This window comes from Aedes albopictus, chromosome 2, assembly GCF_035046485.1.
Source record: "Aedes albopictus strain Foshan chromosome 2, AalbF5, whole genome shotgun sequence".
Lineage (NCBI taxonomy): Eukaryota > Metazoa > Arthropoda > Insecta > Diptera > Culicidae > Aedes > Aedes albopictus.
In genome coordinates, this window is record NC_085137.1 from 369033533 (window position 1) to 369048155 (window position 14623).

Genomic DNA, 14623 nt, shown 5'->3' on the forward strand with positions numbered 1-14623 from the left:
GGGCCATGTTGATGTCTTTGGCACAATATTTCTTTGATTTATACTGAACAAGTGCTCTGAACACACCGAGTTGATTTTTTGCAATCGCGCAATTTATTTACGTTTTCGCACTCGAAAACACGTGCTTATAGTCCAGAGTTGAAATAAATGCGCTAAATCGGACAAAATTATAACATGGGTAAAACTGCTGTATAAAGATGCAAGATAATAATTGTATCTAGAATGAAAAAAAAAAACTCAGAGAATTCACAAAAGCTATAACTATAACAACATAAAAGAACAAGAGAGATAGCATAATTTGATACTAAGCATATGTTAAAAACCGCAGAGCCTGAAACTTACAGTTCCGTTTTCTGCCTTACCGTAATTGTGCCGTGCAAAAAGATTGATAGACGAGTTATTGCAAAACTATTTGTGTACAAAACTTTTCAAACTGTCGGCAATTAAAATTGAAAACCGTTATGTGCAGATAATTAAGTACCTATTGAATAATTACGAGTGAACTCTTTTGATGCTTACCATCCATTGTATTTTAGTCTAAATTTAAAAACAAAATCACTACCGAGTGCCTTCCAGTTTTGCACATAATGAGTGATTGAAAAACGCATTTAAATTTATCGATGATCATCAAAACAATACCGTAGTAGATAACGATTGCGTGCCAACCATTATTCAATCGTTCCTATCTGAAACGCTTCGATGCCATTCCATGGCTGTGCTGCTGTAATCGCAACGGCTTACCAAAACGTGCTAATTGGAAATTCACGCCGCTTCCGCCGCGGTCATGTTGCACCAAAAGACGTGGACTTGAATATTTTTGTTGACTTGTTGTCGGTCAACGCGGTGCTAAACAAAACATCGTCGTATCGAATCGAATGTGATCCCTGACCTTGAGCGCCCGCACTTACCGTATCAGTGAGAGCAGGTCCCGTTCGCGCACGTTGAGCGAGTAGTTCGGTTTCGCTGCCATCTCGCACAGCAGCTTCGGAAGGCACGCCTCCCGTAGAGAGTTCTTCAGCCGTTCCTTGTGAATCGCCAGATCTGCCGCCTGGCCATTATCACTGTCGGTGATGTCGCTACTGCTGCTGCTGCTGCTGCTACTACTGCTTCCGCTTGTGTACGGTTGAGGGGCAAGGGGTGTTTCTCTGTCGGCGGATGTGATTTCTGTGACGGTTTGTTGGATGAAGAAACGCAAACTGTTAGTTTTGGGTGATTTTGGAATCCTTGAAAAGTATTAGAAACTTTTTGGGCAAGACGGTCGCATAAATAAATGTAGCGGAGAATAAGTCTTGTTGGTCATTGTATGCATTAACGATGTATTTCTTTTGTTAAAATATGCGTTGCGTACACATTTCAGTTGAAGCTCCAATATTGACCACCCAACATTAGTCGATAATCGAGCGGTTTGTATGCAGTGGAGTGTATTATTGTTTTGAATCATTAAGTCCATGAGCAACTAATGTGTTTTGTTTTGAGCAAACGTATTGATCAACAGCGCAAAACAAACCGGAATATGTGTATACGTGCGTGTCTGGTGGTCTGGTCACCCTCGTTTACGCCACTTAGTTTTGTTGTTTGAGAATCATATCAATATTTGTGCAGTCGGTTCGGAAAGAAAAGCTAAAACAAGAAGTTGTTAAATGATCTTGAATCTGAACAGTGAATAATGACATCAATTCAAGAGTTTCAGGTCTGTATATGCACGAAAAACTGTTTTGTGTACAACAGTCTTTCCTTAGCAAAAGTATCATTCAAATGGCATACGCTGAGGAAGGAAAGTATCGTAAAATTGGGTAACTTTGATAATGCTGGTAGCTCTGATGATAATTCTGCATGTATACTGTATCTTAAGGCAATGGATTTATCAGTCAGGTAATCAAAAACCATACTTTTATTAAAACTGCACATGAACATCACATTTTTTAAGTTATTATTGGTTTTACCGAACGTATTTTGGCGTCATATACAAATACGTCACGATCAAATCTCGTGGTAAACGAACTTCTGCCCCGTATAGCCTAATAAATACCGTATCAGATTTCTTCTTCTTTCTGGCTCGACGTTCCAACTGAAACTTGGCTTGCCTCACTTCAACTTAGTGTTCTTTGAGCACTTCCACAGTTATTAATTGCTTTCTTTGTCTGTCGTTGCATGAATTTCTATATTATTAATCAAGTTCAATGATACACCATGCCCAGGGAAGTCGAGAAAAGTTCCCGACCAGAAAGAAAATCGAACTCGTCGTCTCCGATCCAAAGCCTTATCCACAAGGGTAACAGGAGACCCCGTATCAGATTGCTGGAAGATTATTCTTCTTGATGTGATTATGTAGGAAATATCTCCAACAGGTGTGTAAATCATATCATTAACTGAATCTCACGTCAGTAGAAAAAAATGTAAAATTTGCTTCATATTTTCAAAGGTGTATCCAGGGACTCCTCTAGGAATTACTTCTAGGCTTCACCAAGGGATTTCCTTCAGGAATGTTTGCTGGGATTTCTTTTATTAATTAACCTAAGTACCATTTTTTTGTCAAGTTTTAGTCAAGTTCCTTTAAGCATTCTCTTACACGAACTTCCAAGGATTTATTCCAAAAATTTTCCGGGGTTTTGTTTTAAAAGTTTCTCCAATGATTTTTTTTTTTGAAAATCTGAATTTCTGTCAGAAAATCTTCCTGGGATCAAGGATGGGAACACTCACTTAGAAAGAGTTACACTCACTTGCAGTTTTCTCAACCCAGAAGCGTGCAATCAAGAAACGATGTATGGACGACTTTTACGTTGTGATTTCATCTAAAACTTTGCTGAATACAGTAAGGGTCGCATACGCATACCGAAGTCGTGAGGGAGCTGCAAAGACAACTCTCCACGAGGTGAATGTAAAATACACTCACCTCGTGGAGAGTCGCTTTTACAGCTTTGTCACGACCTTGGGATTCGTGTGCGACCTCTACTCTATTCGGCAAAGTTTTAGACGAAATTACAAGTTAAAAGTCGTCCATACATCATTTCTTGATAGCACGCTTCTGGGCTGAGAAAATAGCAAGTGAATGTAACTCGTTGCAAGTGAGTGTTCCCATCCCTGCCTGGGATTACTTCAGAAATTCCTCAAGGGACTCTTTTTTACACTCTGAGATCCATTCGATAATTTTCTGCAAAGATTCCTCTACAGTATGCGGCAGGAAAAAATGCGAAAGTGTTTTTCAACTTCAAACCTCATTTTCGTCCATTTGACATTAACCAATCTATGTTTCAACGTTCCATGATCTATAATAGGCTAGTTTTCTGAAAAGTTAATTAAAAAATTTCCCATTTTGGTCACTAACCTTTACAGGGCGGCGCCTGAAGATGGAGACAACCAGAATTTTCAAACCGCAGAAAATCACACAGGTCGCTAAATTTCGCATCTGATAAAACCAAATTTTTAATTTTCTCTACAATATCATCAAATATATGTACTTATTTCATCTGGTATGTGAATTTACATGGCTCTGGATCAGTGTGGTCTGGTTGTTCATCGAATTTGAGCTAATTTTGTTACTGTTATAGTCATTTTGTTTAATGACCATTGTGCGCGCAATTTATTGATATCCGCGTATTAGGCCTACATTATCACATGTTAAACATCAAATATGTTCATTTTTATTTTTCAGTGCTAGAATATAGACATTGACTGATACACTGTCATGAAAAAATAGTCATATATATCCCATATTAAGCGTGTAAAAGTGCCTTGAACTTTTCGCATTTTTTCCAGGGTGCGTAGAAACTGCCCTAGGGGTTTCGCAATTTTTTCGAGTGATTCTTTCTGAAAATCTTCATGGATTTTATTATAAATTCGACTAATAATTTATTCAGAAATATCTCAAATTTTTTCTCTAGAGATTAGTTTGAAAAATTTTCTACAGATTTCTAGATTACTCTATCATATTCCCTTGCTGAAATCCATCCTCGGATTTATTAAAAAAAAATCACAAGTTCTTGAAAAAACCTCCCAGGGATTCTTTAACAAAAACTTACACACAAAACTCTGATAGGTTCTCGTAGATTTACTTTAAAAATCATCCAGGAAATCTTAAAGAAATTTAGTCAGATATTCTTTCATCAAATCTTCTAGCGATTATTTTACACTTTAGAATGTTTTCCAGAAATTTCTTCAAGAACTCCTTAAGAAAGTCTTGTACGGATAGCTTCCAAATATGTTGCATGGACTCCATTAGAAAATACTTCAAGAATTCCTTTCAAAAAATCCTGCATAGATTGTTTCAGAAATTCATCTACGAATTGTTTTTTCATCTAGAAAACCTTCCATGAACTTTCTTAAAAATACTCCATAAATTTTTTAGAAAATTGTTCACGACTACATTAAGAATCAGAAATTTGAAACTCCTTCAAAATTTTCTCAGAAGCTTTCCAAAGATTTTTTTTCCAAAGATTGCTTTAGAAATTCTACAATAGATCATTAAGGTAATTCTCAAGTTGTTTTACTTTGAAATGCTCCAAGGATTTCTTAAGAATGCTTTGGAAAATCCTGCAAGGATTCCTTAAAATATGTTTCTACACCTTCTTTCAGAGATTCTAATAAGGATTTTTATGGAAGACATTCTTGCAGATTCCAATAGAAAATTTACATAGAAATTTCGCCGGGTATTGCTCTATGTATTTTATCAATAATACCTTCAAGATTTCCTCCAAGCATAGTTTCTTGGATTCCGCCAACAATCCATTAAACATTGTTCAGGATTTGTATTACGGGATTTCTCCAGGATTTTTTTCCCTAGAATATCTCATGAGATTTCCAGGTATTTCTTCAAGTTTTCCTCTTAGAATTTCTTCAGAAAATCCATCTATGGCTTCTTAAAATATTCCTGTATTTTTCCAGAAATTCTATCAAGAATTCATTTGGAATTTCCTTCAATTTTTTTTAATTCTTTCTGAAATTTCTTCAGCGACACTCAGAGACTTTTTTAATATCCCTTAGATTACTTCAAAAATTTCAGCAGAGATTTCTTCAAAAGTTGTCCCATTCATTCTTTCAGAAGCTGTTCCAGTAGTTCCTTCTGAAATTACCCAAGCGGTTCCTTGAGAGATTTCTCCAGGGAATTCTTCCATGAGAATATACCAGTGAAGGAGTTCTTAAATCTGGGGACATTGGCTAACTAGCTCTGATTTCACCATGACAGCACTGGAAATAATTTGGCACGCAACTTGTCAGTAATATGGCGAAGCGTTACAATGATCTTTTTGAGGATTTTTTTACAAATTTTGTAATTCCGTCAGCTGAGTACACGCCAAGATAATATAAGCAATATATTACAATTATTTTGGTGAATGAATTTTCTCACTCATTCATTCATTTTTCTGTCACTGACAATTTTCACTGAGAAATATAACTAGACCGTAACACCCGAATATTCTTCCAATCACCTCAAAACTTGTGTATAATAGTTAATTAGAAAACTAATTACCTGCTCTATATGTCTATTAAGCCGGATTGTGCGTTTGTTAACAGAAATTGGAAATTTTACGACGCGCGAAAAAATATTCGTGAGAATTGAATGAAAAAAAAGAGGCATTCAGCTGACAATGAATGTGGCCAAACACGAATGAAAAATCAATCTTCACTTTCAACCTTTGAATTTGTTGCACACTGTCTGGGTATCATCCAGGAGTTTTTTATGAGATTCCTAAAAAGTGTGGAATTCCTTCAGGATTTCTTTCTATGACTCCTCCTTTTGGTTTTGGGATTCTCCAAGAATTCCTTCGCGATTTCCTCCAGGGTTGTTTTGTGAGATTTCTGCAAAACTTTCTTCTGGCATCCCTCTAGGAATTTTAAAGGTGATTTCTTCTCGGATGCTTCCTGGAGTTCCTTTCGGGATACTTCCAGAAACTCCACCCAAGACTTCTCCAGGATTTCTCTAGGAATTCTTTTTGGAACTCATCCAGGGAATCATTACAGGATTCCTCCGGAAACATCACAGAGTATTTCCCCAGGAAATTCATCCCAGAGGAAAAATCGCATTCCAGAAATTTCTTTCAGGATTCCTCCAAGAGTAGGATGGCCAAAAAAACGATATTCAAAAATTCAAGGAGGTCAATCCTAAAATGAAAGATATACATTTTTCAGAATTTTGTGAAACATTTCAAATTTCAAGAAAGTCATTTAGAGGTTTCGCCAGGGCTATTTTTGAAAAAAAAAATGATTTTCGTAGGTTATTTTTTATTTTTTAAATTTTTTCAACACTTTTTGTAAATTTATGGATTTGAAGACATTTTTCAAAAGTTTTTCAAAACATTGTGTTTTTATTGACCACAGAGCCAAGCGGTTCAAAGTTTGCATAGGATTTACTATGGGAAAAGTTACTTTTTCAAACAAAAAATCCCAGAGGTCGCCATTTGTCTCCTTAATTCAAATCGATCAACGCTTTTTGTAGAAAAATCATTTGTGAAACTTTCCTTCGAAGACCGCAAAACAATTGGATGCTTGTGCAAAAAGTTATTGCTTTATTACCGATTAGTGATCCAACGAACGGCTTTTTGCCTTGTTTTATCAGCAGCACTGCTGCTGCCGTTGTTGCATGAGGTGGCGGGAGGCATCACCTCCCCTACAAACAGCAGCAGCCAAGTCAGCAGCTACAGTGCTGCTAATAAAACAAAACAAAAAGCCGTTCGTTAGATTACTAATCGGTAATAAATCAATAACTTTTTCCACAAGCATCAAATCGCTTTGCGGTCTTCGAAGGAAAGTTTCATTTATGATTTTTCTACAAGAAGCGTTGATCGATTTGAATTAAGGAGACAAAGGGCGACCTCTGGGATTTTTTGTTTGAAAAAGTAACTTTTCACATAGTATATCCTAGGAAAACTTTGAACCGCTTGCGCTAAATTATAGTTTCACCGATTGCGCTGAAATTTTGTGCAGTTCATATGGAACCTAAATGGAATCCAAAAAGTTGACTGGAGCGAGAATTTGATGTTTGTCCCATTCTATTGGCCAGCTGTCAAAAAGTGGTTTCAAAATATCTCTTATAAAGTGATTTTCGGTACCGTAAACTGGGGTGTAGTTGAACAGTGGGGTGAACCTGATCACTCAATTACTCGCGGATATCGACTTTCAAGAAAGTTTTAATTTTCCAGGAAAGAATAATACAAAAATTCCTAAAAAATATAAGGCAGGATTGGGTATTAGAGGGTTAAATGGCGGTTATAGGATTTAAAAAATAACTGAAACGCCGGCATTCAAAATGCAAGATTTTGTAAATTTCTGTCTCAAAATTATCTAAACATTAACACGTTGTCAAAGAAACATATCTCCTTTGGAGCTAGCCATCTACAGTTCAGTTTGATCGATACAATGGGTTCAACGACCTTCGCTAGACAAGTTAAACGTACATATGTACATACATAATCTTTTGGAAGAATTAGCAGAATAATCGTCAAACACCCACACGTTAAAAACTGCTTATTTTTTAAAGCATGAAAAATATCAGATAAAGAATATATTGTTACATTATTAGTAGATACCTTAACAGTATCTTTTTGATAATACATCCATTGTGACAAAGAACGCCTAATAGTCATTATGTCCTAGTCTATTCGGCCATTGGGCGAATGGCCAGCCTTTTTTACATTCTTCTTGGAAAAATGCTGTGCTTGCACTTCTGCTGAAAAGCCATTCATAAATAGCTGTTATGTTTTGTCGCCTTGCTAACTGCATTCTTGAAGTTCGCAACTAACTCTCATCGAAAAAAGGCTTTCAACTCAAAGATTTGTTCAAATCTGTAAATCTGCTCAATGTATATGTGCTTCCTAATCAACTTGATTGATAAAATTAATTCCATACGCAGACGATCGAAAATTTAAAAACTGTCAATCGTCGGGTTTACTTGAAGATTTAAGTTTTTTTATATTTAATGTATAATGGTGTCCAATATGCATTTTTTACTTTGTACATTGTATAATATTTGGCGTTATAATAAAGGTGCGTAAGTTTTTTTCCCTCCCACATTCTCGAACACGATTCTGCATCTTTTCTTAAATTTTGCCTGGCAGCAATTCTGCAGTCATCCCTACTCAAGCATACCCGTCAGCCTTCTGGGTAAAAATAGCTACAAAACAATTCATTCCGTGCATTGAACACCTCAATAACCACACTCTCGTTTTGGAGCGACCTTCAGCTTCCCTTCACTTACCATTCTCCCGAGTGGACCTCGCGGTGCCATCCATGTGACCGCTCACGCTGCCAAAACCGGTCGACAGCCCCGATAGCAGTGATTTATCTTTTGGATCTTTCTTCGCTCCGCCGTAGCCGAGCAAATCGCCAAATATGATCACCGCAAATGCCATCGCGAAAATGATCCTAAATCGCCACGCCACCTCCATGTTTTGCCGCCGAGTAGATTTTTTTTTACTATCAATGCACAACTAGAACTTCCACTTCCCTATTAATCGATTCAACCTTGCACTTGAAACTGTAATGAACACTCTTTCGGTTGAACTCCTTGATCTCGATGCACGAAATGATCTAAATTGCACACTACACTGCACTGCAGCTCCCAATGTAAAACTGCAACCGGAAAGTATCGGGCCGCACAATCATCGATCCATGGCAGTTCGGTTCAACGAAACTGGATTCAATTACCTTCACACTCACATGGAACCGGCTTGTCTCATGGAGATTCCCACAAGTGCAACCTTTCACTATCTATTGCGGCTCACCCGCAAGCCCAAGCTCCTGCACGCCAACCGAAAAGGCTCCGAAATAAAAAAAAAAAAAAAACGCAACAACACATTCACTTCGGAAGATGTTAGCCTACAGGCGTAGATAAGCTATACTACCCTGTGTCTCACCGCACACCCAAGTGGATTACGTCAGATCTATCGTGGAAAACCTGTGTAGAGCTGTTCTGGCCCCGGAGATGTAGCGATCAAACAGATCGATGACCGAACGGCATGCTTGCGAAAGACTATCTGAGCGCGTAAGCCGTACGCGCGCGATCACTTAAAACCACAACAAAACAACGCGTGTGGTTGGTTGCTGGTTGCTACCTTTCAGAATATGCGGGGATCCGCAACGAATAAGTACGATCGAGCAGCTTGACCGATGCGAACCAACTTCCAAAAGCAACTGAAGCTGCGAGCGCGTTTGATTTGTTTGGTTCTGTTTTTGCACCGCGCGCAGACCAGGTAAGGTAGGTTGTTACCCGCACCTAAAACAAGCAGTGTTGAACCAGCGGAGCGATCATGGGCCGCTCCGCTACCCGGGTGCTACCGAGAGCAAGGCAAGCAGTCAGTAGCATGCGATTTGATGTTGTTTTGTTTTTGTTGTGTGCTTTGATCGTCGCGATCGCAGGACGGCGATCATGTAGTCATAGTCATATGTTCATGAGTTCATTCGATGTTTTCGAAGCTTTTGAAACAGGTGCGAAGCTTTGTAACTTGAACCAACTCAGGGGAACTTGGGATGAGGTAGCTTTTATGAAGCTTTCGAACCTTGCTTACGACTTCACACCACTCTAGCTTAGTGAGAGCTGAATCAAACTTTCAATGCGAATGCTCGGTTGATAGTCGGTTGTTAATGGGACAATTCAATTAGAGTTTTCTTACTATCAACGGTGAGTTAAGCTTTGTCTCTATTTGAATAATACACTCAATGGTGTTCTTCCGCACAAAAAGTTCATACATATAAAAAAATCACGTAACTTCGAGAAATCGCACAAAAAAATCGTGCAAAATAAAATCGCGTAAAAAGTTGTGCAAAAAATAGAATTGAGCGTATAGATAATAATTTCGACTTCAATTTGGCAGTTAAAAAAATATTGCAATGATATTAGTAAATCACTGAAATCAAGTTGAATTATTTTCTGATTCAATTCACAAATGTCGGTGTTGACCATCTCTTTTTTACTTATTCGTTTATTCGTGTATATAAGGCTCGGGAGTTTGACCATTTTGTATCACAAAAAAAAGAAAACATTAGAAACAATTTATCTCTGGCTTAAGCTCATTTTGCATTGAAATTTATTCGTAGATTTCGAGAAATTCCCACATTCAGTTCTACAGTAGTGCACCTAGAAACGAGTTTCTGAAGCAATATCTGTAACAAGAGCTGTTTCGGATATCACTATGGAAGTTTCATAGGGAACTTCTACTGTTGTATCACCAACAGTCCCTCTTACGAATATTAGCCACTTTTGGAACTTTTTGAGGGATTCCTTTACAAAACTCTGGTGAGAACATGGAGAAATTTGAGTTGAATGCCCGAAGTACATATTCCTGAAGAAGTTATTGGAGAAATCATGAAAGAAAATCTGGGACTCCGGAGGAATAACTAGAACTGTTTAGGGGACTCCACATTCCTTCAGTAACTTTTGAAAGGATTTGTGGACGAAACATTGGAAGAATTTCTAGATAACACTAGTTTACAGCATTTTTGAACTCGGTAAGCTGATGATCATTTTTGGTGTAGAATCATGCCCTGAGTTCGAAAACGCGAAGGAAAAAAATTACAGTAGAGCGGAAACATGAGCGGAAATTTTTTCGACTTTCCATACAAGGTTGATGATTTGAATTCGATTTTTGTTCTATTTTTAAGCAATGTTGCTCACTTTACACATATCATTCTCCGTAATCAATGCTCCGATTGAGCTGAATTTATTACTGTATCTCGCCTACATATGGTATTTCAAAAAATCGTTGAGAAAGAATTTTTAAATTGTTTTTTTTTTTCTTATTGAAAAAAATACATTTCTTCATATATTTTTGTAAATTTTGCTAAAATTTGAGGAGATCGTTCCCAAAACTCGCCAATATCTTGAATTTCATCAATCTGACGCAAAACCTGCATTCAGTTGATCGAATGGTATTATATTCAGGTTTAAATTTATGGAAAAAGATTTAAAATTGGTTGAACAAAACGCAAGATGTTTGAATTTTATTAAAATCCATATTTCAAAAAGTTGTAAAACTCGATATTGAGCTAAAACTCAAAAACTGTTCTACTTTAATTTTTTTGAAGCACGGTTCCGAAATTAGCGCTAAATTATGCATCAAAAATTTTAGTCGTTGACAGAAGTTCACGGCTTTTGTTTTATTTTGTAAACTAGTGTAATACTTGTAAGAAGTTCACAGAGAGACTTTGAAGAGGAATTCCTTCCAAGCACTCCCCAGGCTTATTTACCTTACCGGTCAGACTAAGGCCTGAATGACCTCTGCTATACATAGGATTCGTCTCCATTCTACTCGATCAATATCTGTGTATCTCCAGTTCCGCACTCTGTGAAGGGTCCGCAAGTCGTCCTCCACTTGATCGACCTACCTACCTTGCTGCGCACCACGTCTTCTTGTACCGGTCGGATGACTCCCGAGAAGCATTTTGTCGGGTTGCTCTCCGGCATCCTGATGACCGGACCCACCCACCGTAGCCTCCCGATTTTCGAGGTGTGAACAATGGTTGGTTCTCTCAGCAGCTGATGCAGTTTGTGGTTTATTCGACTTCTCCAAGTCCCGTCTTCCATCTGCCCTCCACGCAGCACCTTCAAGGGCGCGTTGGTCCTCTGCACGGTCCATGCTTTGTGCCCATAGAGGACTACCGGTCTAATCAGCGTTTTGTAGATAGTTAACGACGTATGACGGCGAACGTAGAGTTCTGCGAAGTCCAAAGTAAGCACGATTTCCTACCAAAATGCGTCTTTGAGTTTCTCTACTGGTGTCATTGTCGGCGGTCATCAGTGAGCCCAAGAGCACAAATTATTTAATCGCCTCGATTTTATCAACGTCGATAGAAATTCGGGGTGGCGAGCGCGATGATTCTTCCCTGGAACACTTAGCCGTCACGTACTTTGTCTTCGACACATTAATGACGCTTCCGCCATCGTCTCAAATTTGCGAGCTATAATATCAATACTATCAGCGAAACCAAGCAGCTGAACGGACTTCGTGAAAATTGTTCCACTCGTGTTTACCCCCACACTTCCTATTACACCCTCTAAAGCAATGTGAAGCAGCAAGCACGAAAGACCATCACTTTGCCGTAATAACCCTCTGCGAGATTCGGAGGAACTTGAGAGTGTCCCTGATACTCGTACTACGCACATCACTCAATCCATCGTCGCCTTGATCAATCGTATCAGTTTATCCGGGAATCCGTATTCGTGCATAATCTGCCATAGCTTGTCTCGATCGATTGTATCATACGCCGATTTAAAACCTATGAATAAGTGATGTGTGGGCACGTAGTATTCATGGCATTTCTCCAACACCTGGTGGATGTCGAACATCTGGTCCATTGTAGCGCGTTCACCCATGAATCCAGCCTGATATTGCCCCACGAACTGTATTGCAATCGGTGATAGACGGCGGCATCAGTGGTGTCATCGTGGTTACTCTAAGTTACTCACTGAGTAACCAGCTCTTCAGTTCAAAAAAAAAATTTTTTTTTCAGGATGCAAAATATAATAAAATACCAATTTTGGTTATTTTGGGTGCACACTGTTAACGCCCTGACCACATCAGTTCTAGTGAATATGGATTTTTAAACAATTCGACATTCTGGACCGCCCCCTCAGGAAGCGAAATATTATAAAATGCCAATTTTGGTTATTTTGGGTGCACACTGTTAACGCCCTGACCACATCAGTTTTAGTGAATATGGATTTTTAAACAATTCGACATTCTGAACCGCCCCCTCAGGAAGCGAAATATTATAACATGCCAATTTTGGTTATTTTGGGTGCACACTGTTAACGCCCTGACCACATCAGTTCTAGTGAATATGGATTTTTTAACAATTCGACATTCTGGACCGCCCCCTCGGGCAGTGGTGTCATCGTGGTTACTCTAAGTTACTCACTGAGTAACCAGCTCTTCAGTTCAAAAAAAAAATTTTTTTTTCAGGATGCAAAATATAATAAAATACCAATTTTGGTTATTTTGGGTGCACACTGTTAACGCCCTGACCACATCAGTTCTAGTGAATATGGATTTTTAAACAATTCGACATTCTGGACCGCCCCCTCAGGAAGCGAAATATTATAAAATGCCAATTTTGGTTATTTTGGGTGCACACTGTTAACGCCCTGACCACATCAGTTTTAGTGAATATGGATTTTTAAACAATTCGACATTCTGAACCGCCCCCTCAGGAAGCGAAATATTATAACATGCCAATTTTGGTTATTTTGGGTGCACACTGTTAACGCCCTGACCACATCAGTTCTAGTGAATATGGATTTTTAAACAATTCGACATTCTGGACCGCCCCCTCAGGAAGCGAAATATTATATAATGCCAATTTTGGTTATTTTGGGTGCACACTGTTAACGCCCTGACCACATCAGTTTTAGTGAATATGGATTTTTAAACAATTCGACATTCTGGACCGCCCCCTCAGGAAGCGAAATATTATATAATGCCAATTTTGGTTATTTTGGGTGCACACTGTCAACGCCCTGACCACATCAGTTTTAGTGAATATGGATTTTTAAACAATTCGACATTCTGGACCGCCCCCTCAGGAAGCGAAATATTATATAATGCCAATTTTGGTTATTTTGGGTGCACACTGTTAACGCCCTGACCACATTAACGCTAAGGAGTTTTATTTTAAAGCCAAAAACGCTTTACTTCAAAATTCCCAAAGAATTGGGTTATGTTATTATTACCACCAGCTGGGTGCACATCTTCAAAAATTTTCAGATCACTTCACTTCACTGAACTGAACTGAAACATTAGTATTTTATATATGGTAAATTCACACCCTGTGTACTCCTCATGCATGTCCATGTTACGTTTGCGATACTGTCGTTGGATTGAAAATGTTTAACTTTTTCTTATAACTTGTATACGGTTGATTTCTTGTGCATACATTTAGGCGTTTAAAATTTGTTTTCCTTGGCAATAATTTCCAATCAGAAAAATGTGTGTACATTTGCATTGTTCCAATTTATACATGTCCTTGACAAATAAAAAACCAGTTGGAAACTTTAGCACACAGTTTTTGTTCCCTGATTCTTTATTTTTATGTATTCACTAGCTGACCCGGCAAACCTTGTATTGCCCATTTCAATTGTGGCTCTTGCACTACGACACTTGGTTTAATCGAGATGGTTTTAAATTTCTCTCTTCTTATAAAGCTTATAAGAATTTCACAGTTTTTCTAATGTTTTTTGTTTATTTTCATAACACAGTCACCCTGCGAACAAATTGATCGTTAGTTTTGATAATTTTTTCTTTCGTTTATTAGTTATATGTCTACTCATATATTTAGTGTAGAATTAGCAACTAGTTAAAATACACAAAAATAAAAGCGAAAAAAAATCTACTCATATACATTGGAAGGCCGGCAAAAGAGGCACGTTATCTTCCATTTGGGGCATTTGTTCCCATGTGTTTCATGATTCCACATGCTTGACTAAGAAAGGAAGGTCCACTATTTCGTAACAGTGTAATTCGAAAGCACAGCCTATTTTTAAAAGAAGGAAAAATCTCATATGAACTATGCAGTTTGGTTGCTAGTAAAACCTTTATCACTGTAATTACGGAAAAAATCTACCATAGAGTTAACAGTTCAACTGCCATAAGCTACACAACAATGCCACTCGAAGGAAAAACCTTTGATTAACCCG

General features: G+C 38.1%; 2 protein-coding genes across 2 annotated transcripts in view; one reads left to right on the forward strand and one right to left on the reverse strand.

Annotated features, from left to right (window-relative positions):
• Positions 1-9319, reverse strand: part of LOC115260131 (uncharacterized) — a 43274-nt gene extending 33955 nt beyond the window's left edge. Inside the window, exons 1-2 of the mRNA XM_029861040.2 lie at positions 8192-9319; positions 909-1164 (exon numbers count right to left, since the gene is read on the reverse strand). Coding sequence (XP_029716900.2) covers positions 909-1164; positions 8192-8381 — 446 coding nt within the window. The 5' untranslated portion in view covers positions 8382-9319. The remainder of the gene's footprint in view (positions 1-908; positions 1165-8191) is intronic.
• Positions 1-14623, forward strand: part of LOC109430547 (uncharacterized) — a 776197-nt gene that overhangs the window by 340474 nt on the left and 421100 nt on the right. The window lies entirely within an intron of this gene.